General features: G+C 42.4%; 1 protein-coding gene across 1 annotated transcript in view; it reads right to left on the reverse strand.

Moving 5' to 3' along the window:
- TSPAN7 (tetraspanin 7) overlaps positions 1-22372 on the reverse strand; it is a 172073-nt gene that overhangs the window by 30698 nt on the left and 119003 nt on the right. Inside the window, exons 2-3 of the mRNA XM_034754476.1 lie at positions 5221-5409; positions 3455-3529 (exon numbers count right to left, since the gene is read on the reverse strand). Of these exons, the coding sequence (XP_034610367.1) occupies positions 3455-3529; positions 5221-5409 (264 nt within the window). The remainder of the gene's footprint in view (positions 1-3454; positions 3530-5220; positions 5410-22372) is intronic.

Genomic DNA, 22372 nt, shown 5'->3' on the forward strand with positions numbered 1-22372 from the left:
TCATGGGACTTGCCCTAGTAGAATGTTTCCAAAAGTTAAATGATCTATTCCACGCTTAGTGAATAGCAAAAAGTAAGTAGCCTAAATGATATAGAGTAATCTAGATTTTTCTACAATTGTTTCCATTGTTGTAGTCAAGAGTAAGAATATACTTTAAAAGTTTAAACCTAACTAGTGTCCCTTAAGTGAATTAACACAAGATGTCAGAACATGTTAGTATTAGTGCTAATTGGGTCTAATATTTATTTAATTTTCTTTTTTATATAGAAATTAGTGTTCCTGTCAGCTAATTTCTAAGTTACTGTCTGCAAAAAACCCTAGAGTTTTCAGGTGCCTAAGAAGCCCCTGGAATCATGGTTAAAATTGCCCCCTCCTCCCCCCAAATCTGAAATGACGCCCCTGCCCACAAAACTGGGTTGGACCAGGAAGGATCAAAGCTTGGAACACAGAAGAAAAAAGAACTATAGCAGATTTTAAAAGGGACACACTCTTTTAAGCAGCATGGGGGGGGGGAGAGGGGGAGGAGAGTTGTTCAAAGAGAAGAAGCGGAAAATGCAAGGAGCTGCTGGGAGAAGCTAGGCTTACTTAGGTTATCATCAGAGGATGGGGAGACTTTAGGTAAGATGTATATGTGTCTACTCCTTGTTATTTTAAAATCCTTTTCCTCCAAAAGCCTTGTTTCTGCTGCTAAAATAAGCAATACTTTGCTTTAAGAAGGCTGATCGCTGTACACCACTGGTCACCAACTCCCTAGAGGGAAGAACTGCAGGTGTTGAACATAGTTGGATCTGCTTAGTAAGCATGGTTGATACACAGGTACTGTAGCCCAGGTCAGAGGCTAAGAAAGGGAGAATTGCAGAATTCCATCTGGGATAGGTAAAGGCACGAGGCCGGACACCTGCAGGGATGCATTCATAGAACCAGTGAGAGGACAGGGGTGCAGCCAGCTATGCAGCCATGACAAGATCACACTGTGAAAATGAGTTCATCTGCCAAACAGAGGAACGTGTCAAACAGCTGGAAGTGTGATGTGAAAAGCAAAAGCAAAAATGGAAGTGGAAATAGGGAGCGTACAGAGTATTAACTAGCTTTCAATTTTCTGGTTTATTTCCCCAAATTCATTACATGTTTAGGTTTGCCGGGGGATACTCTGAGGAATAAGGGCCTATGGTATGAAAACCTAAAGGAGCGATTTGTGTCAATGTACAGGAGGGAAGGTGAAGTATAACCTGCCAGTTCTCTATTAGATAAAAATAGCTAGAGAGAAGAGGGATTCCCCCTTCAATTTGCCTTTTGTGTGCCCGCAATATGAGGGAGGTGAGCTTTGTGCAGAAGTAGGGGGCATTAAAAGGCAACACCAATCCCATTGCTTGGTAGCAGCACTGATTCATTGCGGCACTGGAGCTCTCTGGATAAGGAACTACTGCTCCCCAGGCTAGAGAAGCTCAGGAATGTCACAGAGGACACGTGAACTGGGAGGAAAGCAGAGCCTGGTGGCAGATTCAGGAGGTTGCATTATTGTGATCTTGACAAAAGATTGCTCATCCACAGGTAGAATGGTAATTCCCAGCAAAAAAAGTACAGGTATTTCAAAATCAAATCGGTAACCATCTACCGCTGGTGAAGGTAGACACAAGAAACATACAGAGGGAAATCTCACAGCCAAAAAGGACACTCTCTCAGCAGGACAGGGTACTAGAGGACTACATATGACAAAGGGAAAAGAGTCAGAGGGACAGAAGTTACTCCTGGGGGAATTCTGCGCCACTGCGCAAGCGCAGAATTAACATCCCCCACAGATTTCCCTCCCCCCCCCAGAATAATTGATTCTGACAATGTGTCAAAGGGAAGTTGTAATTATACCTTTCACACAGCAGGTGCTGATGTGGCACCAGAAGAGAAGGTGGCTGGCTCATGAGCTGGAGCCATGGAGAGAAAGGGGACAGAGGCTGATTTCCTCACAGCGCCCTGCCCATGGGGCCAGGTGAGGAGGCATGGGATATGGAGGGGGGGTGTCACACAGATTGGGGTTCAGAAGGGCTAGTGTGGGGAGACAGACTGGTGCCAGGGCACAGGAGTTAGTGGGGTGATAACATTGAGTCTAGGGATTCAAATAATGTTTAAAAAAAGTAAATGTTTAAACTATTAAAATTGTACCGATTAAATGTTTAACCATTAGGCGCCACTGCCGCCCTGTGCACCCGGGATCCCAGCTACTGCCCCACCCCCGGGATCCCGGCTGCTGGCCCCATGCCAAGTACTCCGCTCGCTGCCAGCTCTGTGCCAGGGGCTCTGCTGCCGCCCCACGCAGACCTGAGGGCGTGGGGCTGGCAGTCAGGATCCCAGGAGTGTATGGGGGGGTTGGGCGGGGTTCCAGACCCAACAATCCTCCAAGTTCACTCCCAGGCTCCTTCCCAGCAATTATTTCCCTCTCCCTCAGCTCCACCATTATCCCTGACTCCCCCAAGCCTTTGCACTGCTTCCGAGGGGTGCAGGAAATATGTTTGTGTTCTGTAGTTTAAATGAATTATTACTCAAAGTTCTGTATTAATATGCCTAGTAAGGAATCTATTTGTCAAAAAAAAATTCCTGGATCTTTTTTGTTGTCTGCATTGTTACGGACATACTTGCTGACATGAAACTGGTGTGATTATAGTGTGTTATTTTGAAAATAAAATATGCAGAATTTTGCAGAATTTTAAAATATTGTGCACAGAATATTATTATTTTTTTTTGGTGCAGAATTTTTATTTTTTGGGCTCAGAATTCCCCTAGGAGTAAGAAGTGAGGAAGAGATACTACAAAGTTACTGTCCTGGTTCAGTTTAAAAGACTGAAGCATAAAATCCTGGGCTTAAAACAAAGGGTTCCAGATAAAATGGACAAAGTAACACTGCTACTACAAATTCAGACTGTATTGTTCTCACAAGGCATCTTTCTAACCCAGTTTCCTATCTCTAGCTATTTCTAGCTTCACTCTACTCTCAGGACAGTGGCACACTAAAAAAAATAAATAAATAAATACGATTTACACAACATCAAGGAAACTAGTTTGGTTTGGCTTTGCAGTCTCAGAAATCCTCTCTGTATTACACAACCAAATGCGTCCCTGACTGAAGTAGCTGTGTCTAAGAAAAGTATTTATCCTATTTTGCAGTCCTCAGCATATGTAACAGGGTAAAGAAGATGTTATATGATGGACATATAAAGAAAGATAGCTCCAGAGTAAATATCAGACAGCTAAGACTCAAAGCTTTGGCTAAATCCCTTCATTTGGAATCATATCAGTGTTTAGAGGGCTGCACGCATTACTGCCGAAAAATAGCTACATCACTCATGATGCATATGGAATTGCTGAAGTCAACAACCAATATATTGTACATGTTCTGAGAGGCTTCAGCAAATCCTGCTCAGAGAGGCACTGCCATTTATAACCTACATTCATTTCCACTCACCTCATGGCGAAATACAAATCCTGAAATGCCAGCCACTAGCTCCGCCAGAAACACCAGGGACAAGAACATGGCATACTGAAAGCAAAGAAACAAGACAAAATGCAAGTCAGAGTGTGGGGCAGAGTTGTGTCTGAACCTTTTAGTTCTTTATGCAAACAATTCTGAGTTTAAGCTTCTGCCTCCAGATTTCCTCTAAAGACAGGAAAAAAAGAATGTATTTAGAGGGCGAAAGATAGGACACCTTGCATGTGGTGTAACTACTAATAACTGCAGGACACTCTCCCCATTATTAGGTTGTTTAATGTGCATAAAATGACATTTCTTGACAGTCGCATATATTATTGAAACATACATTCACACTGCAGAGAGGTGGTTCCCATTTTGTTAAGGCCCTGATCTTGCAAGGAGATGAATGCAGGTAGACTCTTTGTATTTGTGTGGGACTCCAGTGAAGTCAACAGGACTCTGCAAAGGTACCAGGGTTCACTTGCATACATTTCACTGCAGGATTGGGGCCTATGGCCTGATTCAATAAGGTACATAAGTGCATGAGTAGTCCCATTGACTTCATTGGCAATAATCATACGTACAAAGTGAATCAGGGCTGAAGTCTGGATTTAGAACCAAACTTTACCAAAGTGAAGGAGCAGAAGAGAGGTTTCAGTTTAGGTCTGATTTTTTTCTACACATGAATAAATAACTGAGAAGACAAACAATGCTAAACAGGCTGTTCTAACAGGAAATTGCATTTTAATCTTCTGAAAATCTCATCCCAATTGTCATGCAGAAAAGTTTGAAAAGCTGTTCAATGCTTGGGGTGGGAGGAGGAAGAAGGGAGAACTATTTTTAATGGCGGGCAAAGCAGCTAGGACTTCGCTAGGTCCTACAAACAATGCAGAACTCAAATATTTGCCTGTTTTCTTTTGAGGGGAGAAAGATGGTTTAAAAACTTTTATACAGGTGCTCAAAATAAAGCTTCATGTTCAGAACGGCGAATGCCACAGTTAGCTCTGATAGTCAGAGGACGTACCTTTAGGGAAAAATATTGTAGTAGAAGACACCGTCCTGTTATTCCCCCTGTCCCAATTCACTTTCACCACATATTAACCTGACCATTACTATTCCCCACCCCTCAAATTGCCACATATTATATTTTGTCCCTGAATGCTCTTATACAAGCTTAATGTTTAACTCGCCTGTGCATTTTTTCCCTCCACCTATAGTTTCCTTACATTTTGAGATGCATTGGAAAGCTTATCGGAGTGAGGAAATCCCTGTGCTGCTTTTGAAATGTGGACGGACATACTGCTGGGAGTTTACTTTTCTGGTGTCCACCTATTTTTATAGAGGTGAATACAGGATGCCAGAAATGAAAAGTTAGTGTGCATTAGACTAAACGCTACCATCGAGGTATTCCCTACATTCCATGTTGTATTATTAAGAAGCACCCCAGGAAAAGTCTGTTTCAAATTAGCTACAGAGCTGTGCCATTTTTGATGTTAATAAGTCTGTAATGATACATCTGGTTCACTGGTAGCACTATTGCCATCACAGAGTCCTATATATGGCACAGAAGTCAGTGTGATTCATTGACTGGTTTCAGTGAAGGGAATTTTTTAAGCACGAGAGACACTTAGTGAACATTCAGGTCATTACAACCTTTCTGTTTGCCTCTGTTACAGTTAACATCTGTTTAAGCTTAATAAAAGTACATTGAATAAGCAATTTCCACATATGCCACATGACAGTTCTTTTGATTTACTTACCAGTTTCAGCATCCATGGGCTGCCACGACAAGTGGCAAAACAGCCAAACAGGCCAAAGACAATAATTGTGGTACCAGTCCCAATAAGCACATAGGGGGCATTGGTAGAGTTTTCAGCGATGAGAGAGATATATGTGCCTAAAGTGAGCTTCCCCCAGACTCCAACAGCAAGAAGAATAACGCCTGTGATCTGGAAAACAAGAGGAGAAATATAGTCAGAGCCTATCGTAAAAAACACCTAGGATCAGTGCATGGCAATTTTGAAGTGGCTGACTTTCCTTGTTGTCAAATCAGAATGGCTGGGCAAGTCAAACGACTTCTACTGGTTCCACAGGGACCGACACTGACAATTATTTTTTAGTATCTGGACATGTTCCATTAAGCCACCATTGCAAGTCAAAGAACTAAGCACTATCATGCTGACCATTGTCACAAGCAAAGAATACATCACGTCTACAAGGCCTTAGGTTGAAAGCTCCGTCATTCGAAATTTACAATATATTCCAAAACGTGCCTGAAGGAGAAGGTGAAACACCACTGCCATCAGAAATCAACAAAAACCATTTCTACCGAACATACTATATGCTTTGTGTACAAAGTTCCTTGAACAACTGAAATCTGCTATTTTTCGCCTAACTATGCGGATATGCACCTTTTGATATTAGTTCCCCCAGCCTCAGAGACATGATGTCACTTTAGAGGAAGTGTTGAGGGGTTAGGGAGAAGAAAATCAGGTAATCTTGCCTATTCAAACTTTGCCACTGTGCTCTATGTTAGATGAAAACAACAAGGAGTCTGGTGGCACCTTAAAGACTAACAGATTTATTTGGGCATAAGCTTCCGGGGGAAAAACCTCACTTCTTCGGATGCATGCAGGTTTTTACCCACGAAAGCTTATGCCCAAATAAATCTGTTAGTCTTTAAGGTGCCACCAGACTCCTTGTTGTTTTTGTAGATACAGACTAACACGGCTACCCCCTGATACTTGACATTATGTTAGATGAAGTAAACAGTTTGACAGCAGTCGGACACACAACTCTTCACCCACCACCTGCATTTGGAAACCTCCCACCCATCATGATCTCGATATAGTTTCAGAATCACCACATTATATAATATTTCTGATACTGAAATGGATGCTAGAAGCAGGAGGCAGATATTGCATGTTCTCTGCTGACATCTAGTGGACAGTAAGGAAAATTAATGGCTTTCCACACCCTTCCCCCTCAACATCAACACACAGTTTTTCTTTCTCAGTGGACTAAACCGAATCTCAAACACGTAAGGCAATGAGTTTGTTTTATAAATAAGGCAAACAGCATTTTTTTAGAACACCGGGAAAAAAGGCATTAAACCAGACACATCTATTATCTGCATTTTACATGAATCACTCAAATATTAAGCTTAATGAGAACATATAATGTACATCAGGACTGAAATCACAATGCTTGAAGTCTGCGTGTGTGTCATCAGCTTAACTGTGTGGCCCAAAGGCAGACTGTGAGAACCTGCCATGTGGGCTTTAGCTCTGCAAACCCTTTCTCTAGATCTACCAGAGTTAACCTAGCATTCCCTAAACCACTCTGTGAGGATCCAACCCTTTCAGCTATCGCCACTCTAGACATCATCTATAGGGACTGGAAAAGTTAGCACAGAGCCTGGGGCAGATATTAAGAAAGTTCTGGAATCAGGTTCTCCCCCTACCCCCTTCAGTGTTCTCTCTCTCAGAAGATTTGTTAGGTTTCTCTGGCATTTGCTTAGAAGCTTTGAGGCCAGCACAGTCGTGCAGTATTTCCCCAAAGAAACCTCCATTCATTTTTTTTACTGCACCAAAAACCAAGTCAGCCATTTTGAGAGAGATCCCTCCCCACTACCATGTGACAGGGGCAATATTGAAGGGAAAAGGGAGGCAGCTTCTTGACATGTCACTTAGACTGATTCAAAGCAGACCACCTATGGCACATTATTCTCATTTCCTGTCCCAGTCATTTTGCTAGTCCTACTACAGTGCAGCAGCAGGACAAAGAAGTGTTCTTTGGTTCTACCTGCAGCTGAGAAAGCAAAGATGTGTGCAATCCAGATACAGCACTTCCTGTCCTGGAGGTGGAGCTATGCCGGGTGAAGCTGTTCAGTAATAAGGAGCACATCTGGGGAACGTCAGTGGGAAGGACTGTACAAACTGGGTGGAGGATAAATGGAAAGGAAAAGAATAGAAGGTGGGGAAGAGACAATAAAGGGTGATGAGGAAAGACCATAGGAGAAACAGGAGACAACAAAAATAAAACAGAAACAAAAATAAGAGGGAGGAAAGGCGGCGGCAGAGATAAACAAACAAACACATAAAGCATCCTGGACACCTCTGGTATGTCACAGAGCAATCCCATTCAAATCCCCCTCCTCTCGGCATCTCTCCTTCCACTCCCTTCCCGTTACCCAGTGTTCCACAAACATTTGACAACCGAGCCCTTTTAGGAAAATGAAAACAATGGTGCTTCCCCACCCCACACTTTGCCATATGCTATTAAAGACCTACCCATCTTAATGGAAACATCTCCTATGCCCCTTCCTCTCTCCAGCAGCTATGCCTTTGCACTCCCGCACACTCTGGGAAACAAACACCTCCTCTCCTGTCTTACACATTTTGAGCAAGGCAATTGTTAACAATGTTGACATTGAAAGTATCCTCATGGACATCCAACTCAGCACCCCCTGAAATTACCAGGGCAGTTCACACCTGAATGCTTTTGCCAATGCCTCACATGTTTAGAAACACGGTCTCTGCCCATCCAGAGAGATTCCATGTGCTCGTGCCTGTATCTGGCCTCTGCTGCTGGTTCCCACTAGGCATTTAAGCACGCTCCACGCACCTTTATGCATAAGGATACCTTTTGTTATAGCCGCCCTTGCTCCCCCTCAATCTACCTCACCAAATAACCCAACCCTCTCCTTTACACGCCACCAACCCGACTCAATCATTCGATGGAAGCTGGGCTTGGCAGAATCAACTGCTGCAAGCACACAGCGTACAGGGACAACAGATACTGGCTAAATCACAGGCATGTAACATTTGGAAGACTGTAAACTGTGAGGGGAAAGACTGTCTTTGTATGTGTTGGAATAGCACCTCGCACAAATGCACCCCAGCTCCTGACTAGAGCCTCTAGTTGCTACTAGAATATAAATATGGAATAATTATATGACTTTCAAACTTCTGCTGCAAAAAAATCCACAGGCATTAGTCATTCAGAAGTATCTCTGTAGCTGCCTTTTGCTTACAATGGCCCCTGGTTGCCTTGGACACATGGGTCTTTGCCATTATTAATTTGCTTCATAGAAACTCCTCCAATCTGCTTCTGCACTGGAGCTCATCAGTGTCAAGGAGACACATCAATCTCCTCTGGTTTTCTTGACCCCCCCCCCAATCTCTCTTCTGAGCTGCACCGGGGTTTTGAAATGTCTCTTATCCCTTTCAAAGACAGATAACAGCAGAGATGTACCCTCTCCTGCCCACTCTGAAGATAAAAGCACACTTCTGTTTTTCACATGGCTCTTTAAAAAAGTATTGATTATATAATCTTGTACCAGATCAATCGACAATTTAACATCAAACAATTACCATCTGGCAGTGTAAATTACTGCAGACGACTAATATCAATTTAAGTTTCTCCCCCTCCCTATTTTTCCACCCATATCTATGGAAGGAAAAATCCCCCCCCCCCCCCCCCACACACACACATTTGTCCTCCCCCGGCACAGGTTTTTTCCAATCGGCTCAGATTAAGAAGTTAAATGCCAGAGAAGGGTTGGGGAGCATGAAAACCGAAAGAATGGTCTCTACCATCCAGCTAGGCAATGGGACTGTCCTTGCTCCCACTGATGTCAATGGGAGTGTTGCCATTGTCCGTACGAGGAGCAGGATTGGGCCTCCCTGCCAAGGATGCTTCCTGTTTGAGAGAGACCACGAGACTTATAATACATAGAAGTTTTAACTATTCAGCTATTTGAAGACAATTACACCTCTACCCTGATATAACACGACCCGATATAACACGAATTCGGATATAACGCGGTAAAGCAGTGCTCCGGAGGGGGCGGGGCTGCGCACTCCGGCAGATCAAAGCAAGTTTGATATAACGCGGTTTCACCTATAACCGGTAAGATTTTTGGCTCCTGAGGACAGCGTTATATCGGGGTAGAGATGTACCAGCCTTCTAGTACTGCTTGTTTATAGAGCTTAGTCTGTTTATACTTTAGGGAGGCGTGCTACATTAGGGCTTACTACATTACAGTATATTCAGAGTTAGGAACGAAAGACCCGTGATGACTACTAATGCTTTGTTCTGCTTATTTCTTATTAGTAAAACGTTGCTTGACATGGGTTTCAAAAACACACCCCAGAACAGGATGGGAGACATAGAACCCTACAAACCACCATTCTCAATTTCACACTGAGAGGGAAAGAGGGAAGGACGTTCCACACCAATGTGCCCAGGGTATATCAGGAGTTTCAGCGCTAGGAGCAAATTATAAACTATTAAGGGTAAAAGAAGGAAGCTCTCTCTGCAGATACTTCAGTGAAAGTATGACTGACTCCTAATTCTACCCACAAGTGATCTCAAGATTTAGTCTTATTTCTAGCCCTCCATACTAGTTTGTAACGTTCCATCCTGTTGTTAGGCCCAAATGTCTTTTTTGGGGGGGAAGGGGGAGGGAGAAAGGGGTATGCAGAGGAATAAGACATTGCTGAGCTTCTGGCTTGAAATGCAACAAAGCTGATGGACCTTGCTATTGGTTGTAATTGTGCATGCAGGGTGTCTGGACTCTCAAGCTTCATTCTGTTTACACACTGCACTTAGCCAGGCAGATGTGTATTGTCCTACGCCTTCATCTCCATATTTTCTCCTCCCAGCCGGGTCGGAAAGAGGCACGGCACCACAGACGTCGACCTGATTAATGAAGCAGTTCCCTCATCGGATCTGAAACCGCCACTTCAGCCTAATTCTATATCCAGGTTGACCTATGTGTCAGGCTCAATAGACTAGAGCACGGTGATGTGTGTCCATCCCTAAAGGCTGAAAAATAAACATTTTGTTGAAAATACATAATCTGTTATGTTAGTTTGGCCCTTTGGTTTTACCCAGGTCTGTGGCCCCTGCCTTACTATTGGCATTCTGCTTAATCCACGCCCTTCTCAGTAAACTTCAGGGTAACATCAGAGGCTAAATTTACCTTAATCAAGATGTACTATGAAGCAATTTTATATGAACCATGTGAGTTTGCCTCCTACCAATTTCCTGAATCTTTTCCAGGGGGTGAGGTAGGTGGATGCTAAGTCTGGCCGAATATAGCTCACAATTCTGATTCTGTTGCTTTAGTTTTAGAAGCAGAGTTGCCACGTAGGTAAATTAATCTAGGTTAGCAAAGCTACTTAACAGGAGATTAGCTGATCTGAATGCAATACCACTTTGCAATAATTTTAAAGGACAGATGTCTCCTTTGTGTATTTCAATTTTAAAGTGAGAGCAGTGCAGTTTAAGGTGGTCTGCTTTGTTCAGTTCATTCCATTTTTTCATGAGAAAACCTCATCTTTGCCATCCAGATTCTGCCAGCATGATAGTGTTATGATGAAATTACCCTTTTATTCCTAAGGGCTTTCTTAGACTATAAGTTCCTTCGAGGAGGGGCCATGTCTATAATGGTGTACAACAATGATACTTGAGCCTGAATGCGGCCCCTGGGCGTTGCCATAAACATTAAATAACACAGAAGACTATGCAATCTGCTCCTTAAAGCAATGATCTGTCTTTTCATCTATTTGTAAAATGCCATGCACACCTACCATATGGCATTGTATAAATAATTTAAAGGCACAGTCAGGATGTTTTCTGAGACCAGGGGTGCACGTATAGCTTTCACAACACGTGTCACTGATCTCATTCTTTACTACTATAGTTATAGCATACAAGCGCCTTAGAAACATTAGAGCATTTAAAAGTGACCTCAGAGAGGAAACAGCACAAATATGTACATTACAAAATAATCTAAACGGTTAAAATTATTTTATTAATATCCTTAAATCGTGCAATTCATGTCCCCTCTTTCTTGCTTTTCTCTATTGGGCACCAGGTGATATTATGGGAGCTCCAAGCAAACCATCACTGTCGGGGTGGACTGTGAATCACAGATTAGAAAATGTGTTTGGAATTGATCTGTGCATTCCTCTGTAGCCCAGAGCCTACCCTGGAACTTGGGTCTCCCTAGTTTGCAGATCAACAGAGAGAGAAGGGTAGACTGTGCAACGAGACAGGCTTTTCAGAAGGATGTGAATGCTAGCCTTGTGAATGGTACAGCAATAGAAAACTGATGTTGTGCTATAGGAGGCAATGAGTTCCTGTAGATATTGTCTCTTACGTTTGGGCAAATTGGGTAACCTCCCTGTGCCTGGATAACACCATCTACCTGACAGGGGTTTCATGTGGCTTACATGTTTGTAAATGCTTTGAAATCCTCACCTGAAAGATGCTGTACAAGTAGAATTCTTCTCTCCTGTCATTCAAAAGCTACCACAGCATTAAGGATCTTCTGTGTATCCTCAGCAAATACAAGCAACTCTTACTGTGACATAACATTCTTTAGATTTCAAACCCCTCTGCTATTTTGTGCAGTAAAATAATTTTAAAATTATCTGACAATCATAAACACAAGATGCTTATTGACTCTTCATCTCTTTACTCCTTGATGCGCTGAAGGGTTGAAGTGTGTTCACAGCTATCTGTGAACTTTGCAGGGTTCTGCTCATTACGAAAGGAGGGGCTATGAGTAGCTATACTTTACATTTAAAAATAAACAAACATAGCTCATGAGGGGAGCAAGTACATCTGGTCACTTGAGACACCCATCCTTCCTCTGTATATTCTTCTCCCCGGAGTAGCTCAGGTCACAATCAAGTCAATCATCATGATAAACAGTGGCAGAGGTACAGATCTGATCAATATGTTTTCCATTCTAGGCTGTCATGGGACCAGTGACCTTTCAGGAAGGATCAAGGCCTAACTGCCCCCGTGACAACCCAGGGGGCTACACCTGGGAGAAATCAGATGTTCCAGGTGGCACCCGTTAGCTCACAGTAATGGAGCAGCTGAGCTAGAAAGCAGCTGCTAGAACAATACAAAGGAGGAAGTTGGGTAGCTGGAAGAAAGCGCAAGGGAAAGCTCTCTGGAGATGGTCTGCAGTTGTTGCAGGCTGGGAGGAACCCACCAGATGTACAGTAGGCCTAAGTGGGGCAAGCCCTGAATGAGTATTTGCAGTTGGCAGTAAGAGAGCTGGTAGGGTCCTTGGGGAAGGGAGACAACTGGTAACTCCTGCGATTAGGCACGGGGAAGAGAGTTGACAGAGGCCTCCATACCAGAGAGTCCTACAGTTTTGAAATTGGCTCCTGAGAAGGGAGTAGGAAGGTGAAGAGCACTGAAGGAGAGATTCCACATGAGAGGAAGGAGGAGAGTTCTCTCACCGGGGGCACCCTGGGACTACAGGCTGGGGGAACCCATGCAAAGCAGTGCAGACTCCTGTATAGGGGAAGCCCTGAGTTAGGGCGTAGTGATAACTGGGGGAGTTGTAAACTAGAGCCTACAGCAGACTGGGAAAAACTCACAGGGAGCAGGTTAGGCTCCAGCAGGGGGAGGTGGTATTGAGATAAGGCTTGTAAATGAGAGTAGGGAGACCCCAGAGGTAAGCTGCTAGCGTCCTGGGTGAAGGGAGGCAGTGTGGAGAATGCTGCTTGAGAAGAAGCTATTAGTTTGTCCCAAGAGGGGCAGAAGCAGTTATTATTTGGAGTTCTTTTGGTTGGACTTACAGCTGGACACTTCATTACTCCAGAAGGGGATTGGACTTTGTGACATGGCCAGAGGGCTGAGCCACAGAAGAGCCAGCAAGAGGCAGACGGCCATCAGGAGGCGCTGTAGCAGAGGATAATGGCAACACTGTGCCGTGATGCAAGAGGGCGCCCTAAGGGTAAGTGTGCCCCCATCACAGAGACAAATGTTGTAGGACTGATGTGTCAGGACAGATACGGGGCAAGTAGTACTAACCTTTCAGGTTTTAGAATCCACCTCCTACCAACTTTCAAGCTGAGCCAAGATCTGCTTCCCAAAATAGTTATATTTAAACATCTTTTAAAAGTCTATATACACAGAGCAACAAAGCTACACTCACTTTATCAGCTAACTACTAAAAGCATAACTTGGCTTCCTCACGGCCCTGCTAAGAGTTTTAAGATTTGCCCTGGAGATAGCAATGATGACTACAGCCCAGTATTAATAAGGTGACATAATTAGCAGTAGGATGATAAAATCCAGGTCTGTGCCTTTCATCCATGTAATAAAGAATTCAGGTGTCAGGAACTAAAAAAAGCTTCTGTCAATTTGTATTTACTGTGGCAGCTTTGCTAAAACAAATAAAGTATCATCCATCACCCCTGCCTTCAAAACACAAACAAATCCACGATTTTGAATGGATGCAGAAGAAACTAGCAGGAAAGGAAAGATCCTGTATTGCCCTCTATCTGAGATCCTGAAATCACTCAGAAAACAAGAGTTTGCTTGAGACTGCCTTTTAAAAAGAGACAACAGGGAAAGAGGTCCCTGGAGCATTTGCTGGTAGTCTGCAGGGAGCTAGCTGGTCCAATAGGCCTGATCAAAAGCCCACTCAAGTAAATGCAAAGATTCCCTCTGACTTCACTGAGTTTTGGATTAGGCCAATGGTACCAACCCTCCTCCTTGTTTTCAATTGCTAAGTCACAGTAAAAAGTTAAAAGTACATTTTAATATTTTCCTAAAATTACTTTTCCATGTAAACAATTGCTGTTCTTGCCAAAGACTGTAAGCTCTTTAGGGCACGCAGGGTCTTTTGTTCACTGTACAGCGCCTAGCACAACGGGGGTCTTGGTCAATGACTAGGGCTCCTCGGTGCTACAGTAATACAAATAATAAAGTCAAAGGAAGAGGAGGTAATTCATGTGATCATGAATAGGAGAGGAAAAATCCCCAGGGTAATCTCTCTGTTAAGATGTAGTCCACATTAATAAAGAGTCTGAGAGCCCCTAACTTGACATATGTAAAGTGTTGCCTTCAGTTTTGGAAAGAAGCTCCGATCACTGTTTGATCAGTAAGACGAGGGATTTCCTTATTTCCTCTAATCACTAGAGCTCTGGGAACACTACAACTACATGGGGGGGAAAAATCACCCCAGAGTCTGCAGTTTCATTTCTTTTGCTCTAAGAACCAAGTGATAAAATGTATAATTAATTTTTAGACTATAGAGCAATGGAAATACAGGTTTAGCTTATCCAAGTCATAACTCAGATGAGAAGTGTATTTTTAAAAGACTGTATATATGAGGGTGAGTGGGGGAGGATGTATACGTAAGTGTGGATCTTGAAGGAACTTTTGCTCATATTTATGACTATACTTTCATTTTCTTTTGGCAAAATTATAACATTTCAGAGCTAGAAAGAGGTATTCATAGTTAGAGATTTCAGAGTTAAGAACCACTTGAGAAATTCAAAACTCAAATATTGTAGTGGGCAATTTTAAGACTTAGACATATTCAGCCAAGTACTGAGCTTAGCTTGATCTTATAAAACACAAATGGAAGTTTTCAAGAGGAAAGCAGGGAGAATCCCCTCTGACCACATCAGATAACTTTAACTAAGCCAGCCACATACATATAGCAATTTCTAAAGCAATGTGGAAACCCGTATCTTTTATGGGAGACATAGCTTGGATTTATGGCACTCCACGGAGCACGTCTGTTCATTAGAGTGCTACCGATGACCTAGAATCTTTATTGCATCAATAACAGCTACTGATGTCAATACACATTTCTGGTTGACCAGTGAAAGCACAACCTTTCAGATTGCAGTTCATCAAAGCGAAGAGAAAAGACAATGTCAATTAACGTGAGAGGAAAGGGCTAGTTTAGAAGATACAAAACACTATTAACTGCATTAAGTAGAACAAACTGGGTATTTGCCTATCCTCTTCCACATGTCTATGGTCACCCTCCAGAGAAATGGTTTGGAAAGACAATTCTGCCTGGCACATTGGAAGTTACAATTCCTTCAGTAGATTCTTTGGTTCTTCCTATTGGTCACTGCTCACACATCACAATGAATTAAAGCTTCCTTTTCTCTCAACGAATCCTGTAGACTCCACAGTACCAAGAAAACCGCATCAGTGCCTAGAAATTGATTGATGGCTAAGTTTCATTTGAGCAGACTGTTTTCCCTGTAGTACTGTGATTCCTCACAAGACACCTGGGCATTCATACAGATGTTCAATCAGCCTGTTAGGTCCAGGAGTAAACTATAGTTTGCAGTTGCGAGCACCACAGCATCCCTATATTATTATTATTATTTACTATTTGTATTATCATAGCGCCTAGGAGCCCTAGTCATGGACTAAGGCCCTATTGTGCTAGGTGCTGTACAAACACAGAACAAAAAGACAGTCCTTGCGCCAGACAGCTTACGTTCTAGGCAAGAGACAACAGTTGGACAGACAGACTGACCGATGGGGGAGTACAATGAGACAGTACTGGGCAGCACGTGCTGGTGTCAGCACACCAACAGCCTAACTGAGTTTTAAGGAGAGATTTAAAGGAGGATAATGCTTTGACTTTTGTAGAGATCAGGACCAGCATAATCCAGCCCTACTGACCCTTCTTCCATGCAGCTAGCATCAACTTTCTGAAATGTGGATGTGTAACATTGATCCGGGCACCATATCCATTTACTATGCAATAACTTCTAATGCCTAATGAAGTCCATTCTCACCCTCCTCATGGGTGGCATGTATGTGACTGCTAGGGAAACCTGGCCAAATCTCAGTCACTCATGCCTTCTGTTTCAGGGTACTCTGACATGAGCTACAACAGGGGTCGGCAACCTTTCAGAAGTGGTGTGCCGAGTCTTCATGTATTCACTCTAATTTAAGGTTTCGCGTGCCAGTAATACATCTTAATGTCTTTAGAAGGTCTCTTTCTATAAGTCTATAATATATAACGAAACTATTGTTGTATGTAAAGTAAATAAGGTTTTTAAAATGTTTAAGAAGCTTCATTTAAAATTAAATTAAAATGCAGAGCCCCCCAGACCGGTGGCCAGGACCCAGGCAGTGTGAGTGCCACTGAAAAACAGGTCGTGTGCCGCCTTCGGCACGCGTGCCATAGGTTGCCTACCCCTGAGCTACAAAGTCCATGCTCCCAAGTGAAGTTTGGTTTTGGGGGGTTTTTTGGTTCCCTCCGTACCACAAATTTCCATCGAGCCCACAATCAGTTTCCAGTTCTGTTGCCATCTCCTCACACACCACTCTGACAAATCTGTTGTGTGAACAGTAGAATAAACCTACTGCCTGCTCACAAATATGAGCCATTAACATTACCAACACCTTTCTAAAGGCCTCTGAGGCTGATGCTAGGCAACAGGATAATGCAACATATTAGCAGAGAATAGACGTCACTGCAAAGCAAAGAACTTTACTGCATGTTAATTTTACCAGAAGGTTGAATACACACATCCTGTAGGTTGATTGCTGTGAAGAATTACCCTGGGATGAACAACTCTTCTCCCTCTAAGAAGAGGGTGGACCTGAAAAATGACCAGAGTTCCCGGGCAGCTGTGCATTTGATACGTTGGCAGCAGCAAGCTTGACTGAGATAAATATTGAAATTCCACATGGTCCTGAATTAGTCCCGCGATTGTTACAGAATAAAACTATCAGTTCCTGCCACAACAATCTCCTATCTGGATTTAAAATAGAGGAATAAGAATTAGACAGAAACCATGTTTATACCCAATACATGGGAGAAAAATATAATCTGTGTCATTACTGGTATAACTTTCACAATGTGTCAGGGGAAGCCTGATTTATCTGTGTTCAGAGCCAGGCTAGTTTGTATAGCCAACCCTTCGGAAATGACGGGATTTTTTTTTTTTTTTTTAGTGCTAATTGTTTGTTTGTTCCCAGCTCTTTCCAATGCTCGAAAATTGCCCTGCCCTCACCACACAGAGTTCCATGTAATCTATTTTGATGAATAGGCTTTCTGGATATATTTCCAGGAAGAGGCGCTTTATTTGGCCTCTTAAATGTACAACACTCTATTTACCCCCCTGCCCTTAAATGTAGTTGCTGTGCAAGACGCTTGTAAAGCGTTAGGAGCCTGAACAGAACCAGAAATAAAGCTCAACTCTTACCTAAAGGCACCTACACTATCTTCTCTTATCTGAGCATGAAATCTGTGGCAGCTCAAACTACAGCAGCAGCCAATGAAGCATTGACACTGTAAAAGTGTTTTTCCATCTTCATGTGAGGTGAAGATTTTTCTAAGCAGTCATAACAGTTTATTTTAAATAACTGCTCAATAGTGAAGATATCAAACCTATTGAGATATACATAGAGGGAAAGCTTGTGAACTGCTCTCTTTGTGATGCTGTGTTCCATACGAACTGTGAGGCCCAAATACTTCCTCCTTCTCCTCAGAAAAGGTAACCGTTGATGCTAATTAACAGAGAAGAAAGAAGAAAAGAAGTTAAAGATCTATTAAAAATAAGGGCAAAGGCCACTAATTCCCACAAAAAGCACTGCAACAAGAGAAGGTAGTTTTGTTTGTTTTTATACACTTTTTTCGGCAGCTGCCCAGCAACAATCATTCCTTCAATCTTGCTTTAACAGAAGGGCAGCCATAAACCCTTTTGGATATGTGGGTCACATGGTGCTTGCAGATTGAGACCCTGGGCCGCAGCTCTCCCAAGGCTGCTCCTTTTTGCCTTCCAACATAACATGTTGCTTCAGGCACTGACCCTTTGCTGGCCTGCTCATTGAAGTTCTTATCTCACACTCCTTTGTGGGCTGATAGACTCCAGTATTCCTGATGTGCCCTCGGCCTCTCTTTTTTTGCCCAGAGCTGCATGTGTGAAAATTTAGACGTCAAGGACTGTGCCAGGCTTCATTAAAAGTGTGGGAGGCCCCCAAGTTCCTTAATCAACAATCTGTCAAAACTGGCACCGCTTTCACCCACAGTCCATTAAAAGCACAAACTGCATGAAAATGATCTAAAGCGAGAAAGTTTCTCCATGCCTAAAATTTCATCATAAATAAAATAAGCTTGATGCCTTTTGAACGAATCGGTTAGATGGTTTTAAATTGAAAAGCAATTTCTTCCCTCTCTAACCTGCTCTCCACTAGAGTTGATGAGATTTGTCCAACGTTCTGTGGTAGTCACTGTTACAGACACAGCACCTGAATAAACTATTTCATAGAAAGGAAATTGTGTAACCAAACACATCAATGGTGCTTAACCAACCTGTGACTCACCCCTCCCATGTAGCTGGGACCTATCTAGGACTCTTTCCATGTAGCTATATGGGAAGAGCAGGATAGTTGCAATCCCCTGCCACTCCTTCACAACCCCTAGGTTGAGATCTATCATGGAACAGAGACAGTCACACAAATATTAAAAGCCTTTGTTTCTGCAGCAGTATAGCATAGAAAGTCTCTACCTCTTAAACAATCCAGTATCTAAAAGTACCATGGAATCACTGAACAGTCTCTTTCAGGATCCCTAAGGAACTCCGTTAGCAAATTGTTTTCTTGGGTATTGTTTCACTGAGCTTATTATCATAATTAATGGATTTTTATTCTGGATTTCTAGTATCAGACAAGTCTCAGAGCCATATTCTATGTAAATACTAGTGTCCCCTTTCCATACCATGGAAGTTTGTTAACATCTGTGGATACCGCAAGACTTCCTCAGCACAGAAACACATATTAGATCTGGCCCTCATTTTGAGCCTTTTTCATGGGGAAAAACATTAGTAATCTAAGTTGGTCAAGCATTCAAAACAATATACACGGATGGGTATTTATTAATAACTACAGGGTCACAATTTCATTGCTCCTGTTGCTGAGCTCACTGCACACACCAGGGGCTCCTGGTTGGCTGGCTGGCAGGAAATCAGGCAGGCAGGCCAGCCAGCTGGCCCCCGTGCCTGGCTTTCAACAAAAAATTTGTCTAAATTGACACGTTCATGTGGAACACTTCATGACACGCTCATGTGGAACATTGAGATTCTGACCAATCAGTGCTGTCCCATGGAAAACATTCCATCAAAAAATGTCCAGCCATTCTACCCCTAATTGTGTGTCCCGCACCACTCCAGGGGCTCTGCATGCCTCCTCAGCATACAGAAGCTCCTCAGTGGGATTGTGACAGAGGAAAATCAGCCAATCATCCCCACTTCTCTTGCCCCACCTCCCTAATGTGATTGTGAGCTAAGAGGTAAAACGGCCAAATACATGATTTTAGTGGAAATCAGGCTTTTCTAACTTTCTGATTGTCATCAAAATCAACAGAGTTCTTCCCATTGATACCTAGAACATTACCTGAAATTTTGAATTGCTTAGATGCAGTCTTCGAAAGTTATCACATTAGAGACAGACAAACAGAGAAATGCCAGAGAGTGTTGAGTAAAACTATTTAGATTTTTTAAAGACACACACAAAGAATAGCAATAACTAATAAAAAGGCATTGTGCTTTAGTTTTATAGGATCCAGACAGAATTGTAGTCCAGCACCTGTAAGGAGAAACTTTCAACTAGACTTTGAATTCTAATCAATTGAAACCAATATGCACTGAAATATGCAAGATACTCAGTATCCAAATGGATGAGAAGAGAAAGATGCCTGAGCAATATCTATTTATTTTAAAAGCACCATAAACCACCAGTTATTAAATGATCAGAATCCCTCAGTTCTGGGCTGGTAGAGAGGAAGTCCATTAGTCAAAATAAATGTAAAAGAAGAAGAAAGGGGTAAATTTTGAAACTGTGTGTGGTTGTTAGCTATTAGACTCACTGGTGCTATCATTGGAAAGCAAAAGACTAAACACTGCTTTAAAAACAAAATATAACCCTAAATGAGATTATTCTTTGTATCTAAAAAGTCATGGGCAGAACATTTGTTGCTAAGGAGAAAAGGAATTACTGCCTTAAACTGGTCAAGAGAAATAAAAGCTTGATGCATCTCACATCCACTGAGATTTAATTTGGGCCAAATGCAAACTAATGGATATAGGAGGTCTTGTATATGGAACACTTAAAGTTGATCATTTACAATGGTGAAGACAGAAGTACAACAATAACTGCTAGTTTATTTCCTACATAATTCATGTCCTCCTGTTTGTTACAGATGAGAACGACTTAATTCTGCTCCAGTTCTCCCCAAGCCCTGGCAAAAAGCCTCTATCTGAGAGGTGCTGAGTGCATACAACACACTGACTTCAACAGCAGTTGCTGGTGCTCAGCATCGCTCAGGACCAGGCCCTTCATCTGCAGGACCTAGGAGCGAGAGAGGTCAAATTAATCAATCAGAATCTCATTCTACAATTAATGTTTGATTTCATACTGTCAAACTTTATTGTGCCTCTGTTACACTGTGGAACGGATACAAAACACATCAGTTTCAAAAGAGAGCTACAGTTGTAGATAAGGGCTACAGCAAGAAAAGAGTGTCCCCCTTTCTGGCCCCTTTAGCTCACTGCTTGCTGCCCTTCTCCAGAGCACGACCTTTCCTCAATTCTGGTGTCTTGGACACTTTTAGGTTTGCTGTCACAGCACAGTTCACTTGAATTTTTCCTCCTCAAAACAGAACTGAGAAAGTCAGGAGAATGGCACTTGAACTAATGCAATCCATCTTTACTCAATTTCAACTGTCTAGTGATGCCATCATATGGGTTTAAGTAGCTGCAGGGGGAGCTGAAGAAAAGACAACAGATAATTAGATGTACTATTCATTTCTCAAAGGAGGGAAACTTTACTTGAAAATGTCATTGTCAAGCATGACAGTCCCACAAATGTAACCCATCTTAAAAATATAGAGACAATTAAAAATAACTGTCCTCCTGCTCCTGAAAAGTCTATCCTCCTCCCCAAATACCAATGATCAAATTCCAAATGTCTCTGCTGTGCAATCTGCCAAACAACAGAAGGTGCTGGCTCTGTACACTCCACTGTTAGCCTGTCTGCTCCACTCCTGAGAGTGAGCAAAGTACTGAAATTAACAAAAATCCTCTTCCTCTGAACTTTAGTGCCATGGTCTATTCGCATGTAGAAAGAAAGCAGATGGGTAGGAGAGGGATGTTGCAACCTGGAGACACATGCAAACACAGCTGTTGGTTCTAATTTTAGGTCTAGTGGACTTCCCTAGATCTAAAGTATGACTCCAGTTACCCTTCCTTAAGCATTAACAACTGCTGGAGCAGGCTAGTGAGAAAACAAAAGTGGCATTCCTTCTTCATTTGGAAGGGGGCGCCGTTTTCATGCCTTTCCCTCTTACGACAAAGATTCCTCACCTGAAGACCATTTCCCTCCTCTGCCATGTAGAAGTGGTAAGGTCACTATTACAGTAAGTGTGGAAGTGCACAAAATTAAAATGAAGTGTAACTATGTAGAATTCTGAATGCAGCCATGCCAATAACTGCAACTCCATGTCAGAATGCCCATTATGTGTCTGTTTTTGAAGAGACTTTATTCAGAATGTAGGTTTTGAAGAAAATAACTGCAAAGCATAAACCAAAGACAGACAGTGCACATTGCAGAAAACCGTCTTTGCCTTAAGGAAGGGTTGACAATGTTAACATGAAGTGAAAGTAAAGTTTTCCTTACATAAGCCAGCACCTTTTTTCTCACCATAATCATACCAAAAACTAATCAGAAATTCTTGACAAAAGCAAACTTACAATGAAAAACAAACAAATGCTTTTGCAAATATCTTTCCATCCTTTTTCCACTGTAATCATACTGTAACTAACTGAGATGCTAAGACAGGAGTTGAACGTTAACCTTTATGAGTTAGTACACATTTCTGGATGCTGTCAATATATCAGGCCTGCCTGGCCCTTATACTTTTAATACCAGAACAGCACTTAGTATATCTAGATGGCTGTAATTGGTCACAGAAGGCTAAAGATCTGGGGAATGTATTGAAGTACATGTACTGAGTATAATATGTTCAGCACATAGAGTGCAGATGACAACCTTTTAGCTGTCAGCAGATTACGTAACTTTCATTCAGTTGTAGATCTCACCAAAGTTATCCAT

The sequence above is a fragment of the Trachemys scripta genome, chromosome 1 (genome assembly GCF_013100865.1).
Source record: "Trachemys scripta elegans isolate TJP31775 chromosome 1, CAS_Tse_1.0, whole genome shotgun sequence".
Lineage (NCBI taxonomy): Eukaryota > Metazoa > Chordata > Testudines > Emydidae > Trachemys > Trachemys scripta.